Source organism: Diplotaxodon limnothrissa, linkage group LG15 (assembly GCF_057381915.1).
Source record: "Diplotaxodon limnothrissa isolate DT_005_m linkage group LG15, D_limnothrissa_male_GT1.1, whole genome shotgun sequence".
Classification (NCBI taxonomy): domain Eukaryota; kingdom Metazoa; phylum Chordata; class Actinopteri; order Cichliformes; family Cichlidae; genus Diplotaxodon; species Diplotaxodon limnothrissa.
Genome location: NC_140610.1, coordinates 11,385,243 through 11,398,732, shown reverse-complemented (window position 1 = coordinate 11,398,732; position 13,490 = coordinate 11,385,243). Strand labels below are relative to the sequence as shown.

The 13,490-nt window shown below is 39.1% G+C and overlaps 1 protein-coding gene across 1 annotated transcript; it reads left to right on the top strand.

Annotated features, from left to right (window-relative positions):
• Positions 1 to 700: 700 nt before the first annotated feature.
• LOC146617134 (structural maintenance of chromosomes protein 6) lies at positions 701 to 12,052 on the top strand. The gene is made up of 27 exons (XM_085372142.1): positions 701 to 768; positions 1,170 to 1,301; positions 1,455 to 1,590; positions 2,016 to 2,121; positions 2,265 to 2,401; positions 2,610 to 2,671; positions 2,938 to 3,018; positions 3,736 to 3,837; positions 3,971 to 4,090; positions 4,204 to 4,302; positions 4,485 to 4,631; positions 4,973 to 5,061; positions 5,176 to 5,340; positions 5,488 to 5,666; positions 5,785 to 5,986; positions 6,482 to 6,596; positions 7,359 to 7,519; positions 7,650 to 7,785; positions 7,995 to 8,075; positions 8,614 to 8,784; positions 9,259 to 9,396; positions 9,528 to 9,673; positions 9,806 to 9,931; positions 11,023 to 11,128; positions 11,253 to 11,405; positions 11,609 to 11,706; positions 11,902 to 12,052. The coding sequence occupies exons 2-27, from the start codon at positions 1,188 to 1,190 to the stop codon at positions 11,996 to 11,998; spliced, it is 3,267 nt and encodes a 1,088-aa protein (XP_085228268.1). The 5' UTR covers positions 701 to 768; positions 1,170 to 1,187; the 3' UTR covers positions 11,999 to 12,052.
• Positions 12,053 to 13,490: the final 1,438 nt, after the last annotated feature.

Sequence of the window (13,490 nt, the reverse complement as noted above, 5' to 3'; positions counted from 1 at the left end):
AGAGTGAACAGATGGTGGCTTGGATGAGAAGAGGCCTTGATGGTTTTGTAGACCTGAAGGTAGTGAAGGTAGCAGGGTGTTGGCGGTCCTCTGTGCTGATTAAATGAAAATGAAAATTGTGTGGCCGTGAATTGGATGATGGGTGGATAAATGCTGCACATGACTGCAGGTTCCTACCCCAAATAACAGCCTAAAGAGTGTTGTGATATTAACGTCTACAATGAGTGGAACCAGGCAAATACAAAGAACTGAAGAGACAAAAAAGAGCTATATGCGAGTTCATTTGACAATAATATTTAATTAGAAAATGCTCGTTGCATTCAATTCTAGTAAATGTGTGTTTAAATACAGACATTTCCACCGGAGAATCATCCGAGTACAGTAAAATAATCATCTGACACACACACAAACAGCAGGAGCTTTCCGCGTGCTACGACTGCGAAAGGAAAGGGTACAACTAAAGCATTAGTACAATTAAAGCACAACTACAGCACTAATTCGTTGTTACTTAAAGAATTAATCTGGCAACTGTTTGTTTGTTTCATTTAATTTATTCTTACACGTTGCTTCTCTTTAACTCTCTTCTTCATTGTTAAAGTCTATAATATTTCATTTTCTTTATTTTTTACTTTTTTTTAAATAGCTGTTCAGATTTCTCGATCTCGCGTATTCCCGCGAGATTTCAAAGCGGATAGCGGGCGCGAATTCGATAGCCGGTCTGGTGGTCGTTCCCATCAGTTGCGTCGGAGAGTGTGAGGGTACCGCAAGGTAGGTCAGTTGTCACTCCGCAAAATACCATACCTGCGCTTCCAGTTACTTAAGGCGGCACAAAACTAACCCGCAGCAAACTCGACTCACGTTTGGATAGACAGTCGTTGACTTTCTTTTTAGCATGTAGCCTTAGTTAGCCAGCTAAGCTAGTCCTGTAACGTGTGTAACTAAACTTAATTAAGCTACTAATGTCGCGGTTTAAACTGCAGGCAATGCTTTAAAACTCATATCCGTTAACTAGCAGCCGACGTGACGGCAGAATTTAGATGGAGCGCTGATTCGACAGTTTAAATAGATGTCTGACTGTGCTAGTAGTTTTATATGTGTATCAGGTTTCTTTCACTCTGTCGCTTTCTATTATTATTACTTCTTCTTCTTCTTCTTTTTACCGTTAAAAGCAACACGGGGTGTCTACGATGTCTAAAAGGAAGGGCACCTCCGTCAATGAAAATCCCAACAAGAGATCCAGATCTGTGAATGAAAGTGAAAATGCTGCTGACAGTGACCAGGAAGATCCCATTCTGAGTAATGTACGTCTGCCGTGCAGTGAAGCACGCTAGTTTTGTTTGATTTCCAGTTTTTGTTTAATTTCACCCTCGTGTATTTACTTATTTCTTAAATAATTCTCTGAGAATGCAAAGGATAGAGGCTCACAGTGTGGATACTTGTTACTTTGTGTGCAGTTGCAGTGTGGTGCGGAGGTGGTGAGTGATGCTGGGATTGTAGAAAGTATCACTCTGAAGAATTTTATGTGCCACTCGCTCCTTGGCCCGTTTACCTTTGGTTCCAATGTCAACTTTGTTGTTGGCAACAACGGAAGTAAGTGCACTATCTTATCTGGCAGATCGGAGATGTAACGAGGCTTCTGAATCCCCCTCGTTTCATGCCAATGCAGGCTGCAACCCTATATTTACATTTTGGCCAAAATGTCTCTATTGTGTGCTGTAATTATCATGTAAAGGCTTCTATCATTGCTGAAAATAGTTGAAAAATTATTAACTAATAATTACTAGTTAATCACTTTGGTTTAGTGAGATCTTGTTGCTTTCTCAGTGCTGGTGCTTTCTGTTGCACATGTCTGCAAATGTCATTATTTATATGGTGTTATTAGTGGTTTGAAGTTGTTTCGGTGCATTTATAAAATGTGAAGTGGAAACTCAGTGGCTGTTATTATCGTCCATAAATCTTTGTTTATTACAGTGTCCTGTCTGTTCAGTTTTTGTGTGCCAATTGTTTTGTGACAGGTGGAAAGAGCGCCGTTTTGACAGCTCTCATAGTTGCCTTAGGCGGGAATGCCCAGGCTACAAATAGAGGATCATCCCTCAGGGGTTTTGTGAAGGAAGGAGAAAGGTGATTTCACAATAATTTTTTTATCCGTCACGCACTATCTGTTATCTTATTTTGTGATGAGAGAGCACATCATAAATGTGAAAAGTAATTACAAATAACAAACGCAAGTATCTGACCCTTGATGTGCATTTCTGTCTCCTCAGTTCAGCTGATGTTTCCATCACATTGCGTAATAAAGGAAGGGATGCTTACAAACCAGAGGTGTATGGGTCGGCTATTATTCTAGATCTAAGGATAACTCGGGACGGACTGAGAACATATAAGCTGAGAAGTAAATCAGGTAAAAATGCGAAGGAGTTTGTAAATTTAGATATTGCAGCAAACTATTTGCAGTAAATTCTCCATAAGTATATTTATAATTGTCCATTGATTTAAAATAAGAACAGAAAGAACAAAGATGAGTCATTTAATGGAGTCTGGAAAATCGTCAGTGAGAGTAAAGTGAATGTTCACAATGTTTTTCTTTTTGTTTTTTCTCTCTCTTACAGGTCAGCTAATCTCAACCAAAAAGGAAGAACTTGTCTCTATTCTGGATAATTTCAATATTCAGGTATGAGAGATGCAGGTCTTCTTTCATGTAACTCAGAGATGCTCTACCGCCAACTTTCAGCCAACTCTGTTTTTGTCCTTCACACATTGATGTTCTGGTTAAACTGCACTTTTGACTATGCTGTGATTTTAGCTGTATTTATCTGTACAATTTCAACATTTGAGCTGAAACTTAAGCAACAAATTGTGGGGCCATGTCAGTTGTTAAAGGGTGTCACGTGAACCTGTGTTACTGTCATGCTTATTAATGTGTTTTCTCTCCCAAAGGTCAACAATCCTGTATCAGTTCTCACTCAGGAAATGAGCAAGTACTTCCTACATTCTAAAGGAGAGGGGGACAAGTACAAGGTTAGTTCAGAGTACTTGCATGTTTAAGCCACACAGCAGCATTGGGTGGACAGTTTGCTACACCGTGAAACGTGTTTCTTTATGGTACCTATGAAAATGATTGTCAGTCAAGGCAATTAAGTTTGTGCCTATTTGTAGGGCTTCATTGTTTCCAAATGCAAATATTTGTTTGGAAATTGCGGGGGCGGGGGTGTGGACAAAATAGCTTTTCTATTTCACCTCTCTTATTCTCCACACAGACTCTTTACCTGCATGTAACAAAAGACTGCCCAAATGTGTTTGGTTAGTAGCTTCTAGCAACAAAAACCCTCTTCTTTGATTCGAATCTAATGCCAATAAGAGTTTAGATTTAGCATGGAAGAGATTTGGTATAGATGTTGTTCTGGTACATTTGGAATTTCTGATCACATATATACATATCTAATGATGCTGTCACCAGCCTCATCTGCAGTTTTGTTTTGATTGGTAAAATGGCAAACCATATACAAACTTCAGTTGCTTATGTATACAGGACCTTATATATTCCCCTTGCTATAAGAGCTGTGTAACACCCACATTTCTTATCCGTAGGATAATAAAGGTTTATTCTATTCTATACCAGCTTGATCATCTTGTTAGCCTGCTCCCTAACTTGCAGCACAATCTCCTTGTTTGAATTTGTTAACTGTTAACTATAAATAAGCCCCGGTTGTTTTTAATCTATTTTTCTCTCTGCAGTTTTTTATGAAAGCCACCCAGTTGGAGCAGATGAGAGAGGACTTTATCTACATCAAAACCACTAAGCATCTCACAGAGGATAAAGTTGAGCAACACAGTGAAGTATGTATTTGTGTCGCTGAAATGGGCAGTAGTGATATTATTACATTTCTTGAATTTAAACCCTTTTATTTGGATTGCACAGCTAAGTTTTGTTTTAAAGCATCTTTTAATATTCATTTGTGGTCATTCCTAGTGCTTGAAAGACCTAAAACGGAAGTACCTGGAGAAGGAGGACCGTTACAGGAGCCTGGCTTCACTTGATGAAATGCACACCAAACTGGAGGAGTTGCAGAAGCAGATGGCTTGGGCTTTGGTGAGATCATTTTCCTCCAACTTCCCGCAATTTTCCAGTATTTCCCTTTCCCTATTTAGTTAAGATCACTTGTTTAAATTTTAATTCCTGTACAAATATGTTAAATGTTGCAGGTGACTGAGATGGAGAAGGACTTAGAGCCAATGAAGGAGAAGCTGCAGGCAGACAGACGATCCACAGAGAAATATGACGACAAGGTGAACGAATGGAAGGTATGAAACTTCTTCGGTAGTAACCCTGAAATCAACATATAACACATCTCAAATGTTAATAATTCTTTTAGAATTAACACAAATTACTACTAATTAAGTAATTGCTACTTCAGTTTTATGGCTCAGACTTTTGGACTGTTCATTCTGTAACCTTTTAACCCTAAACCTTTTTGATCATGCAGAATAAGGTCGATGAAGCAGAGAAAAAGTACAAACAGGTCCAGGAACAGCTAGAGAGGATCACACAGCAAGTCCAGGAGCTTCAACCTAAATGTGCTGAGCTCAAGACTGAGTCGCAGAAACGCAACAACCTTTTAAAATCCAGCGAGGTGAGAGTTGAGTGCACTAACCGCAGCATATGGTGGATTTCTGACAGTCGGCTCGTTCACTTTTTACAAGTACTTAATGATTTTATGTAGCAAGTCTGAGGCTTAGTTTATAGTGCTGAGCAGTGTCTAAGTGCATTTGTGTTCCTCAGCAGATGCAGTGGCTTTCCATCATCTGATGTGTTTTTTTGTTTGTTTGTTTGTCGTCATCAGTATAGGAGCGCTGCATCACCATTCTGTCATATAATTAATTCAAAATTAGTTTTAAAAAATGACTGTTATCTTTGTGATGCTTGTACGTCAACTTGTGAATATTTAACTCTTCATTTACGTGTGCACATCAGGTCACAGTCCACAGATGCAAAGCCAACCTGAGAGACTTGGAAAAGGACAAAACTCAGCTGATGTCGAGGATAAAAGATCTCAAGCTGAGGTTTTGTGTCATCTTATTTAGTTGTCTTCTGCATTAAATTGAGGTTGAAAAGTTATTTATTCTGTTTTGGCTCGCCTGTGCTTTATTTCATCACACCCCTTTTCTTACCTCTAGCATCAGTCAGAAAACGGGAGCAGAGAGCAAAGCCAGAGCAGAAAGGATCGAGCAGATCCAGACTGAGCTGGAAAACCTGAAGCATCAGATCTCTACACTGGGCCAACAGATTGACCAGTATCAGCATGCCATCAGTCGCGCCAAAGAAGAACAAGGAAAAATGAGGTAAAACAATGCACCAAAGGAAAATCATTGTACATGCAATAACCAATAATTGCTGATTCTAGGGTAGCTTAAAGGAATGTATTTGCAGTTTCTAATTGAAGCTATTCTCTAGAAATGACTGTATTTTGCCCCCCTGTTTGTTTTCAGGAGAGAGCAGGAGGTTCTCCAGAGGTCCATTGAAGCCAACAGGAGGAATCTGCAGACAATGGAGAGCAGTCGGTCCAATCGGCTGCGGCGTTTTGGAGAGCAGATGCCTGCGCTGCTAAACGCCATTCAGGAATCTCACAGAAGAGGCCATTTCAAGCACAGACCTCGAGGACCGTTGGGTAAGACCTGGTTATGCACAGAAAGTGTAGCATGTGCCCCCCCCCCCCCAAGTGCGCAACCACAGTGCAAAATGTGTGGCAACAAAAAAACACTTCTAACTTTCCTTCTCTTTTACAGGTTACCTAATTAGTCTGAAGGACCCAGAGCTCGCACTGGCCGTAGAAGTATGTCTTAAAGGCCAGCTGCTGGCCTTCACATGTGATAACTATGAAGATGAGAAGGTTCTGCAGGGCCTCATGGCCAAAATGTTTCAAGGAGGTCGCAGACCTGCTATCATAACTAGCAATTTCATCTCACAAGTTCATGATACAAGAAAAAAGTGAGTATAGAGGTTTAATTATATATATAAAATAGTTGTGCAAAGTACAATTAATACAACAAGTATTCAGTTAGAAGGTATCCTTCTTCAGAGTGAGTGTTAGTGCATCTCAAATGTTGTAACTTTTTTCTTTTGGAAAATATTATGTAATGTAATGTAATGTGCATGTGTTAGTCCCCATAGGGAAATAGTTCCTCTGCATTTAACCCATTCACCCAGTGAAGCAGTGGGCAGCCACCAATGCAGCGCCCGGGGAGCAGTGTGTAGGGACGGTACCTCGCTCAGGGGTACCTCAGGGTAGCCGTTCAGTGGAGTCGAACCCCCGACCTTCCGATCATGGGGCCACCACTCTACCTACTGAGCTATCCCTGCCCAATTTATCATACATACATATATTATGTATGATAAAGATTTTCTTTATGTAGCTTATTACTTAATTATTACAAAATATCTGAAAAAATGAATCGAAATTAGTTTTGATGTGTTTTGTGTCAGGGCTGTCAGTCATCCGAACTACCCCTCCGTGCTTCAGGCTCTAGAAATTGAGGACCCAGTTGTGGCCAACTGTCTGATCGATCAGAAGGGCATAGAGAGCATTCTGCTCATTAAGGTAAAGCATAACTTTTTTTCAACACAAGATGCTTGATGGTAGCCATAGTTGCACATTGAGTGGTTAGACATGTCTTTTTTTATATGATGCAATGTGTAAAGTAAGCCATATATTAGATAAAGTATACTGTAAATGAACTGAAGGGCCTTAAGCATGTGAACAAACCATAATGAATCAGCTGTTTAGGTCTATTAAGCTTATCCCTGATCTGATCTTCTCTACAACCTGAATGGCTATTACATCAAAGTTTTATACCTGCCAAAGTCAGCTTATTGTGTACACAGCTACCTGTACATTTGCCGAACAGTGCCTGAAAGTTTATTTGTTTATTTGCCTGACCGAGTCTCCTGAATGTTGCCTGAATTTTTGCTTTAATGAAAATGATCCAAGTCAAGGAATCTAATTCAATTCAATTCAATTTTATTTATATAGCACCAAATCACAACAAAAGTCGCCTCAAGGCGCTTCATAGGTACAGGAATAGGAATCTGACCTTTTGCACAGTGGAGTCAGTGTGGTTATGGTCACAAATCTGCCTAAACCTCAGCTGCTGGGTCAGAAATATGGCAGAGACCTATAATGTTTTTGAAAGCTTCTTAATATTTACTATATCTATTTTTTATTCAAATTTGTATAAGAATATTTGACAGATTCTTTATGTGGAGTCAGACTTTGGATACCATAGAAGAGATGTCTGCTCCTTACCTTCTGAACTCTGTGTTCAGACTTCATGTCATATTTACATGTTTTCCTTGTTGATAGAATCGAACAGAAGCTCGGAGAGTGATGCAGAGCAAAAATCCTCCTGCGAACTGCATCCATGCTTTCTCTAAGGATGGAGATCAGATCTTTACTAACCGGAGTTATGCTGCTGAGCAGACTAGAGCCAACTATCTCTCAGGAGATGTTGAGGAGGAGATCAGGTATATGTCTGACTTGTACACATGAAAACTCGTATTTTATTCTCTGTCTTTAGACTTTAAACTTGTGCTTTAAATGTTCTGTCCACGTCTCTCCATTTTCGCCTTTCCTTGTCTCTTTGATTCCTCTCAGACACTTACAGAGGGAGTTGGAAAACCAGAAAGGTCAAGCATCACGCTTCCAGCAGCAGATGAGAAAGTTGGATGACGACGTCAAGGAAAATGAAGGCCTACTAAGAAGAGCCCATCAAGAGCAAAAGACCATTAAAGTTAGTGGTATTTTCTGAAGGGCAGATAAGAATACTAATAGAATTTGTATTTTCAGTTTTAATATTTTAATATAATCATATTTGGGGTTTAAAGCATATTAGTCATTCATTTCACTTACTTTGATATACTTTATCCATTAGAAAGAGAACAAAGTGTTCTGATATCATATGAAATGAATTTGCTAACAAAGTCTGTGTGTTTGTTTTAGGACAAGGCCACAAAGTTGCAGCTAGAGCTCACAGATCTACAAAATGTTGAAGAGCCTCAGTCAGAGGACCTCAGGCCCCTGGTCTGTAAAGAACACCATGTATTTTTCCATCTGTATAAAAAGATGCACACTTGTACTGGACTTAGAGCTGGCTATATCCCACAAATTGGGATGCTGTGTAAAATTTAAAAGCAGAATGCAGTGGTTTGAAAATCCCATTAACCCATATTTTGTTCACAATAGAACATAGAAAATAAATTGTCCAGCTTTAATTCTGAGAACAAAATCATAGAAACCGAATTAATTTTATGTTTATCCATCTGTTTTGTAGTACCGCTTACTTTTCCAGCCATTTTTTCCCCCATCCCAACTTGTTTTAAGACCTGTGTCTGCTTTCAAATTGAAAATGAGCTAATGTTTTTCCTGAAAAGTAGAATGTCTCTTTAAACATTCGATCTGTTTTCTGTGATTTTTATGAGATTTACAAATAGAAGAATTCTCTTTTTATTTACACTATAAGCATTGTCCCAGCTTATTTTGGTTTAGAGTTTTTAAATATTGTACATAATGTCAACCAGATCTACTCTTATGATACACCATTATCTCTAATTTTCAACAGGAGGAGGATCTTCATGAGATTGTTACCAAGATCAAGTCCAAGCGAGTGGAGTTAGATGAGGGACTGGCCCAAATGGCCGACCTCAAGGGTTCTTATGAAAAGGCAGAGCAGGAATACAAGCAGCACAAAGAGTGCATTAACACTATCGCAGAGGAGGCTGACTCAGTCAAGGTAATATTGAAAGAAAGACCCAGTGTGAGAACCTTTGTTTTTCAGTTGCTAAATTCTTGACTTATAAGGTATCAGGTCAATCAAATGAAGTAACTTTCAGTAGATATATGGGGGGGGACAACTTTTTAATGTTGCAATCTTGTAGTGACACTATGTGCTATTCTTTTATTTGAGACAGTTGGCAGTAAAGTCAAGAAATAAGGTGAAAACAGGATATCAAACGTGATCTAAATGATTTTTTTCCTGTGTACGTACTGCTAAATGTGACTTGTAGTCTACAGTGCATTCAGTGATCAGTAAGATTGGTAAGGACATTGTGTCAATGCAACTACCTAACATTATATCAACCCTGATAATTTGGTGTGATTCTAACTCTTTGTGTGTTGGCCATGCCAGCCCACCGTGCCCTGTCTCCGAGTTGGTGTTTGTCTGTTTTTACCGAATTCTTTATTTGCTTTCTCTTAATTAATACAGGAGGATCTCAGTAAAACTGACCAGGAGGTGATAAAATGCAAACATCACAAGAAACACTATGATGAGAAACGCAGTGCCCATCTCCACAACATTCAAACTCTTGAAGGCAACCTTAAAAGCAAAGAGAAGGAGTACGAGGTATGAGTATCAGAAAAGCACTTTGTATACAATGTATCTGCTTTAGTTTTAGGAGTTAAATAGCACTGTCTCTTGAAGTTTTGCCTGTATTTAGCAGCTAAAATATTGGTTTGTTTTGCTCTGTGACTCAGATGTCAGTGGCCAAAGCCAAAGAGATTTGTCTGGAACGTGTGGAGAGCCGTCGGTCAGCCAGGAGCCTGGACAGCGAGATCAGTCGTCTCAAGCTTAAGATCACTTCACAGAAGGAACAACAGGGAGACCGTGAGGAGATTGTGAGGTATTGGATCCTCACGGTGTATTACTGACATGATTTCAGTGATGTTTCTGTGAGGTGTTGAATGTACACGCATTTTAAACTGATGTCCTTCCTTGACGCCAAATGTGAATTGATTTCCTTTTCCACTTACAGGCAGTACCACGAGGCTCTGGAGAGCTACAAGAACATGACACAGCAAATGAAGAACCTCAACAGCTTCATCAAAAGCCTCGACAGTGTTATGAACCACAGACTTCAGGCTTATGCCGAGCTCAGGAGGTAAGTGGTGAATTCATAGTTTGCTGTTTGTATTTTGCAGTGATGTACTTACCTGTGCAATAAAGTAAAAGAGAGTAAATAGTTACATCTGTAATCCAGGTAATAATTATTAAATTATTAAGACTGTGGCTTCTGAATCGGAACTTTTTTTGTCTAGTTATAGACCGAGTGACTAGTCAGATTTTTAAAACAAATGTTAGCTTAACAGTCCAGACAGCACATGTGCAAATCTGTTCAAATGAAGGTATTTTGGCCTGATGCTTTTTTAAACCTCACTTTAAATTACATGAATATATAAACATAAAACACTGAATCTTTGAAATCAAATTCAAAGCATTGCCCACATATGTGTACTTAAAAGGAGCTCATGCTAATGACCCTCCAGTTAGCCCCTGCACTACAAAATGATAGAACAAGATATTAAAACAAAACAACAGCCTAGAGGTTTTTGGGGTCTTTTTCTGTGTAAAATATCTCACCCGTCTCATGCCCACCATGTAAGTTTTTCACTAATAAGCACAGATTTAAATATCAGTTCAACAGTCACAAACATCTTGCTGTTTCCTATCATTTGATGATGGGTCAGTATAGTTGCTCCACACAAACACTTGGATTTGGATGAGTGGAAGAAAAGAAATGGATGAATCCCGCACTAATGGACAACATTAATTTTAATGCATCAAAAAAGTCGCCTTGATTGGCGAGCTATCGCTATTGACTGTGACCATGACATCGTTGTTCATTGGCAGATAAGAACTCATCACACATATCACAAACTTTCCCCAAAAGGGTGCGCTGCTTCACACACAGGTTTAGCTAGTCACGAGCATTAGTTACTTTCAGGTTTCATCTTCTCTCCTAGCTTAATCACAGACACTGCATGTTTATTTGGATCGATCAAATTGAATTTTTAATTCTTCAAAACCTGGACTTGTAGTTCTAGTAGCTTTAGTACCATATTTGACAACAATTTGTTAAATACTCCTACAGGTCCCTCTGAAGTCTATACGTAAAGTTCTATTTTTTATATTTATATTTTTAAGATTGCGGTTATATGATTACTTTTCTCTCTCTCTCTCTTGGTATCATAGGTTCCTGTCAGCCCGCTGTAAATACTACTTTGATAGCATGTTAGCCCAGAGAGGCTACAGTGGAAGTATGATCTTTGATCACAAGAACGAAACCCTCTCCATTTCCGTAAGCCTTTTTTTCATTCATCAGTAAGAGGCCACTACAGCCTCAGATTTATATTAAAGTGCCTAAAGGTTTTTGATTATTATTATTTAAACAGAGACTCATTATTCTTATGATAACTTTGTAGGTGCAGCCAGGCCAAGGAAACAAGGCTGACTTGAGTGACATGCGCTTGCTGTCCGGAGGGGAGCGCTCTTTCTCCACTGTTTGTTTTGTCCTCTCTCTTTGGGCGATCACAGAGGCGCCTTTCCGCTGTCTTGATGAGTTTGATGTTTACATGGTAATACAATAGTTTTCGTTCGCATTATATTTATGTTTAGATTGCGGGTGCATGCATATTGCAAACTGAGATAATCATCAGTAAAAACAACAAACGATAAGGAGACAGAGAATATGCAACACTTCGTTACAGTTGCAAAACTGTCCCACTGGGTTTGGCCCCATTTAAAGATAACATTGGCTTTGGGTGTTCTCTTTAAATAGGACATGGTGAACAGAAGGATATCCATGGACATGATGCTGAAGGTGGCTGCCAGTCAGCGCTACAGACAGTTCATTTTCTTAACCCCACAGAACATGAGGTAACCACTGACACAACCTCTGTGTGTTTATATACAGCATTTGTGTGCTACAGCAGCTAGACCACCCAGATGTGATTTATTGACTTGGTCGTTGTAGACTAAGCCACTGTAGGGTAAAGGTCGTGTGACTTCAATGCGCTGCTTGGTTTCAGTATTCACATCATAATTTTTTATTTATTTTTATTTTATGTTAAGTTCCCTTCCAGAAAGCAAAATCATCCGCATCCTCCGCCTCAAAGATCCAGACCGGGGCCAGAGAAATACGCAGAGAAGTGAAGACGAGGACCAGTAATATTGCTAGCTCTGTTTAACATGATAAAACCTTAAAGTGCCTCTGAAACACTGATGCCAGCTTTTCGGAAATGTTTGTAATATTGAAGGCCTTCAGCCGCAAGTTAGTTACTTCTCAGCTAAACTTCGGTTTTGAGAAGCCTCAGCTTTGTTCATGTAAACAAAAATAACTGTTCAGTGTGCTGTTTGTCAAAGATTTTGTTCTCTAATACTGGATTCAGACAGTAATAAAAATGTTGTATGTTCAGATAAGTACAGTTACAGGGAAGGAGTGTTTTTATACCCACAAGAAAAAATAACCGTTAACGGACTTGAAAACGGGCACATTGGAGGAGTAAATGGGGTCATCGTAAGCGCGGGTTGAGTTTCTTTAAATTCAGTTCAAAATTGGTTTATTTTGTTTTAAGTGTAGCCTCATGGAGTCTTTTTCCACCTCAGGTTTGTCTAATGCAAGTAAGTGTATTAAGGTGCTGCTGAAGAAACCTAAAACACAGTTGTGACACCAAAATTTTGAGCATATTTTTGTTTTTTTTAAGTATAGTCTTTATAAAGGTTTCTTTGACTGTCTTACGCTATACTATCTCATTTATTGTGCTAGTGCTGTCCTGAAGGTTACAGGGGTTGTGTGGTAGTTTGGCTGTGGCACAAAGCAAGGGGTGATATAGGGCACCCGTTGGTTATTGTAATTGGCCTATGTTATGTATATTGTTATATTTATTAACTGATATGTTTCCCAGTACTTATTAAAAGGATTTAAGGGTAATCCCTCATCCCCACTGACATTTCAACCTGTTGCTCACTGATAATTATAATTAAAGATAATTTTATAAATCTGTTTCAGAAAACGGCTTTTTTTTTTTTTTTTGTTCTTCATGATCATCTCGTGAATGCAATATTTAGGGACACCTTGAATTTTGGGCAGAGGTAGTTGTCAGCAAAGGTTTAAGGTCACTGCAGTGGATCATCTGCCTTCACACCACGTGTCAGCATGTCCTCCGTGCCAAATTGCCGTCTCCGAACACATCTTCCTCTTCTATTCGTCCTTTGACTTCAGGCAGCTTACAGTTTAAAAAATAAATTATGGGTGAAGAAACATTAGTTGGTTATTGTGTGCAAAGTTCAATGAATCTTTCCCTCTGGGAGGATTGTTGTCATGGAGCAACAGACATCTTCCTGTTGTATTAACTCATTGGTCCTTCATGCCGGATGAGCTAAAACTTTTTCACATTATTCTGATTTTGGGTGGGGGGATGCAATGGTATTATGAGCATAGACGTTATAAAAGATGGATCTACATGGGTGAAATCATTGAGCTGAATGCTGTTGCTTTCTTCATCAGTTCATTCGCAAAAAAACTGATAATTACAATTCAGTCGATCCAAAATTGACTCTGTTAAATTGAGCGTTTCTGCAGGATATTGCTCCCTTATCCTGTGCCTATTAAAAATAATTCTGGTTTAAGTCACTTCTGCTGTGGCTTCACTTCTCATTCC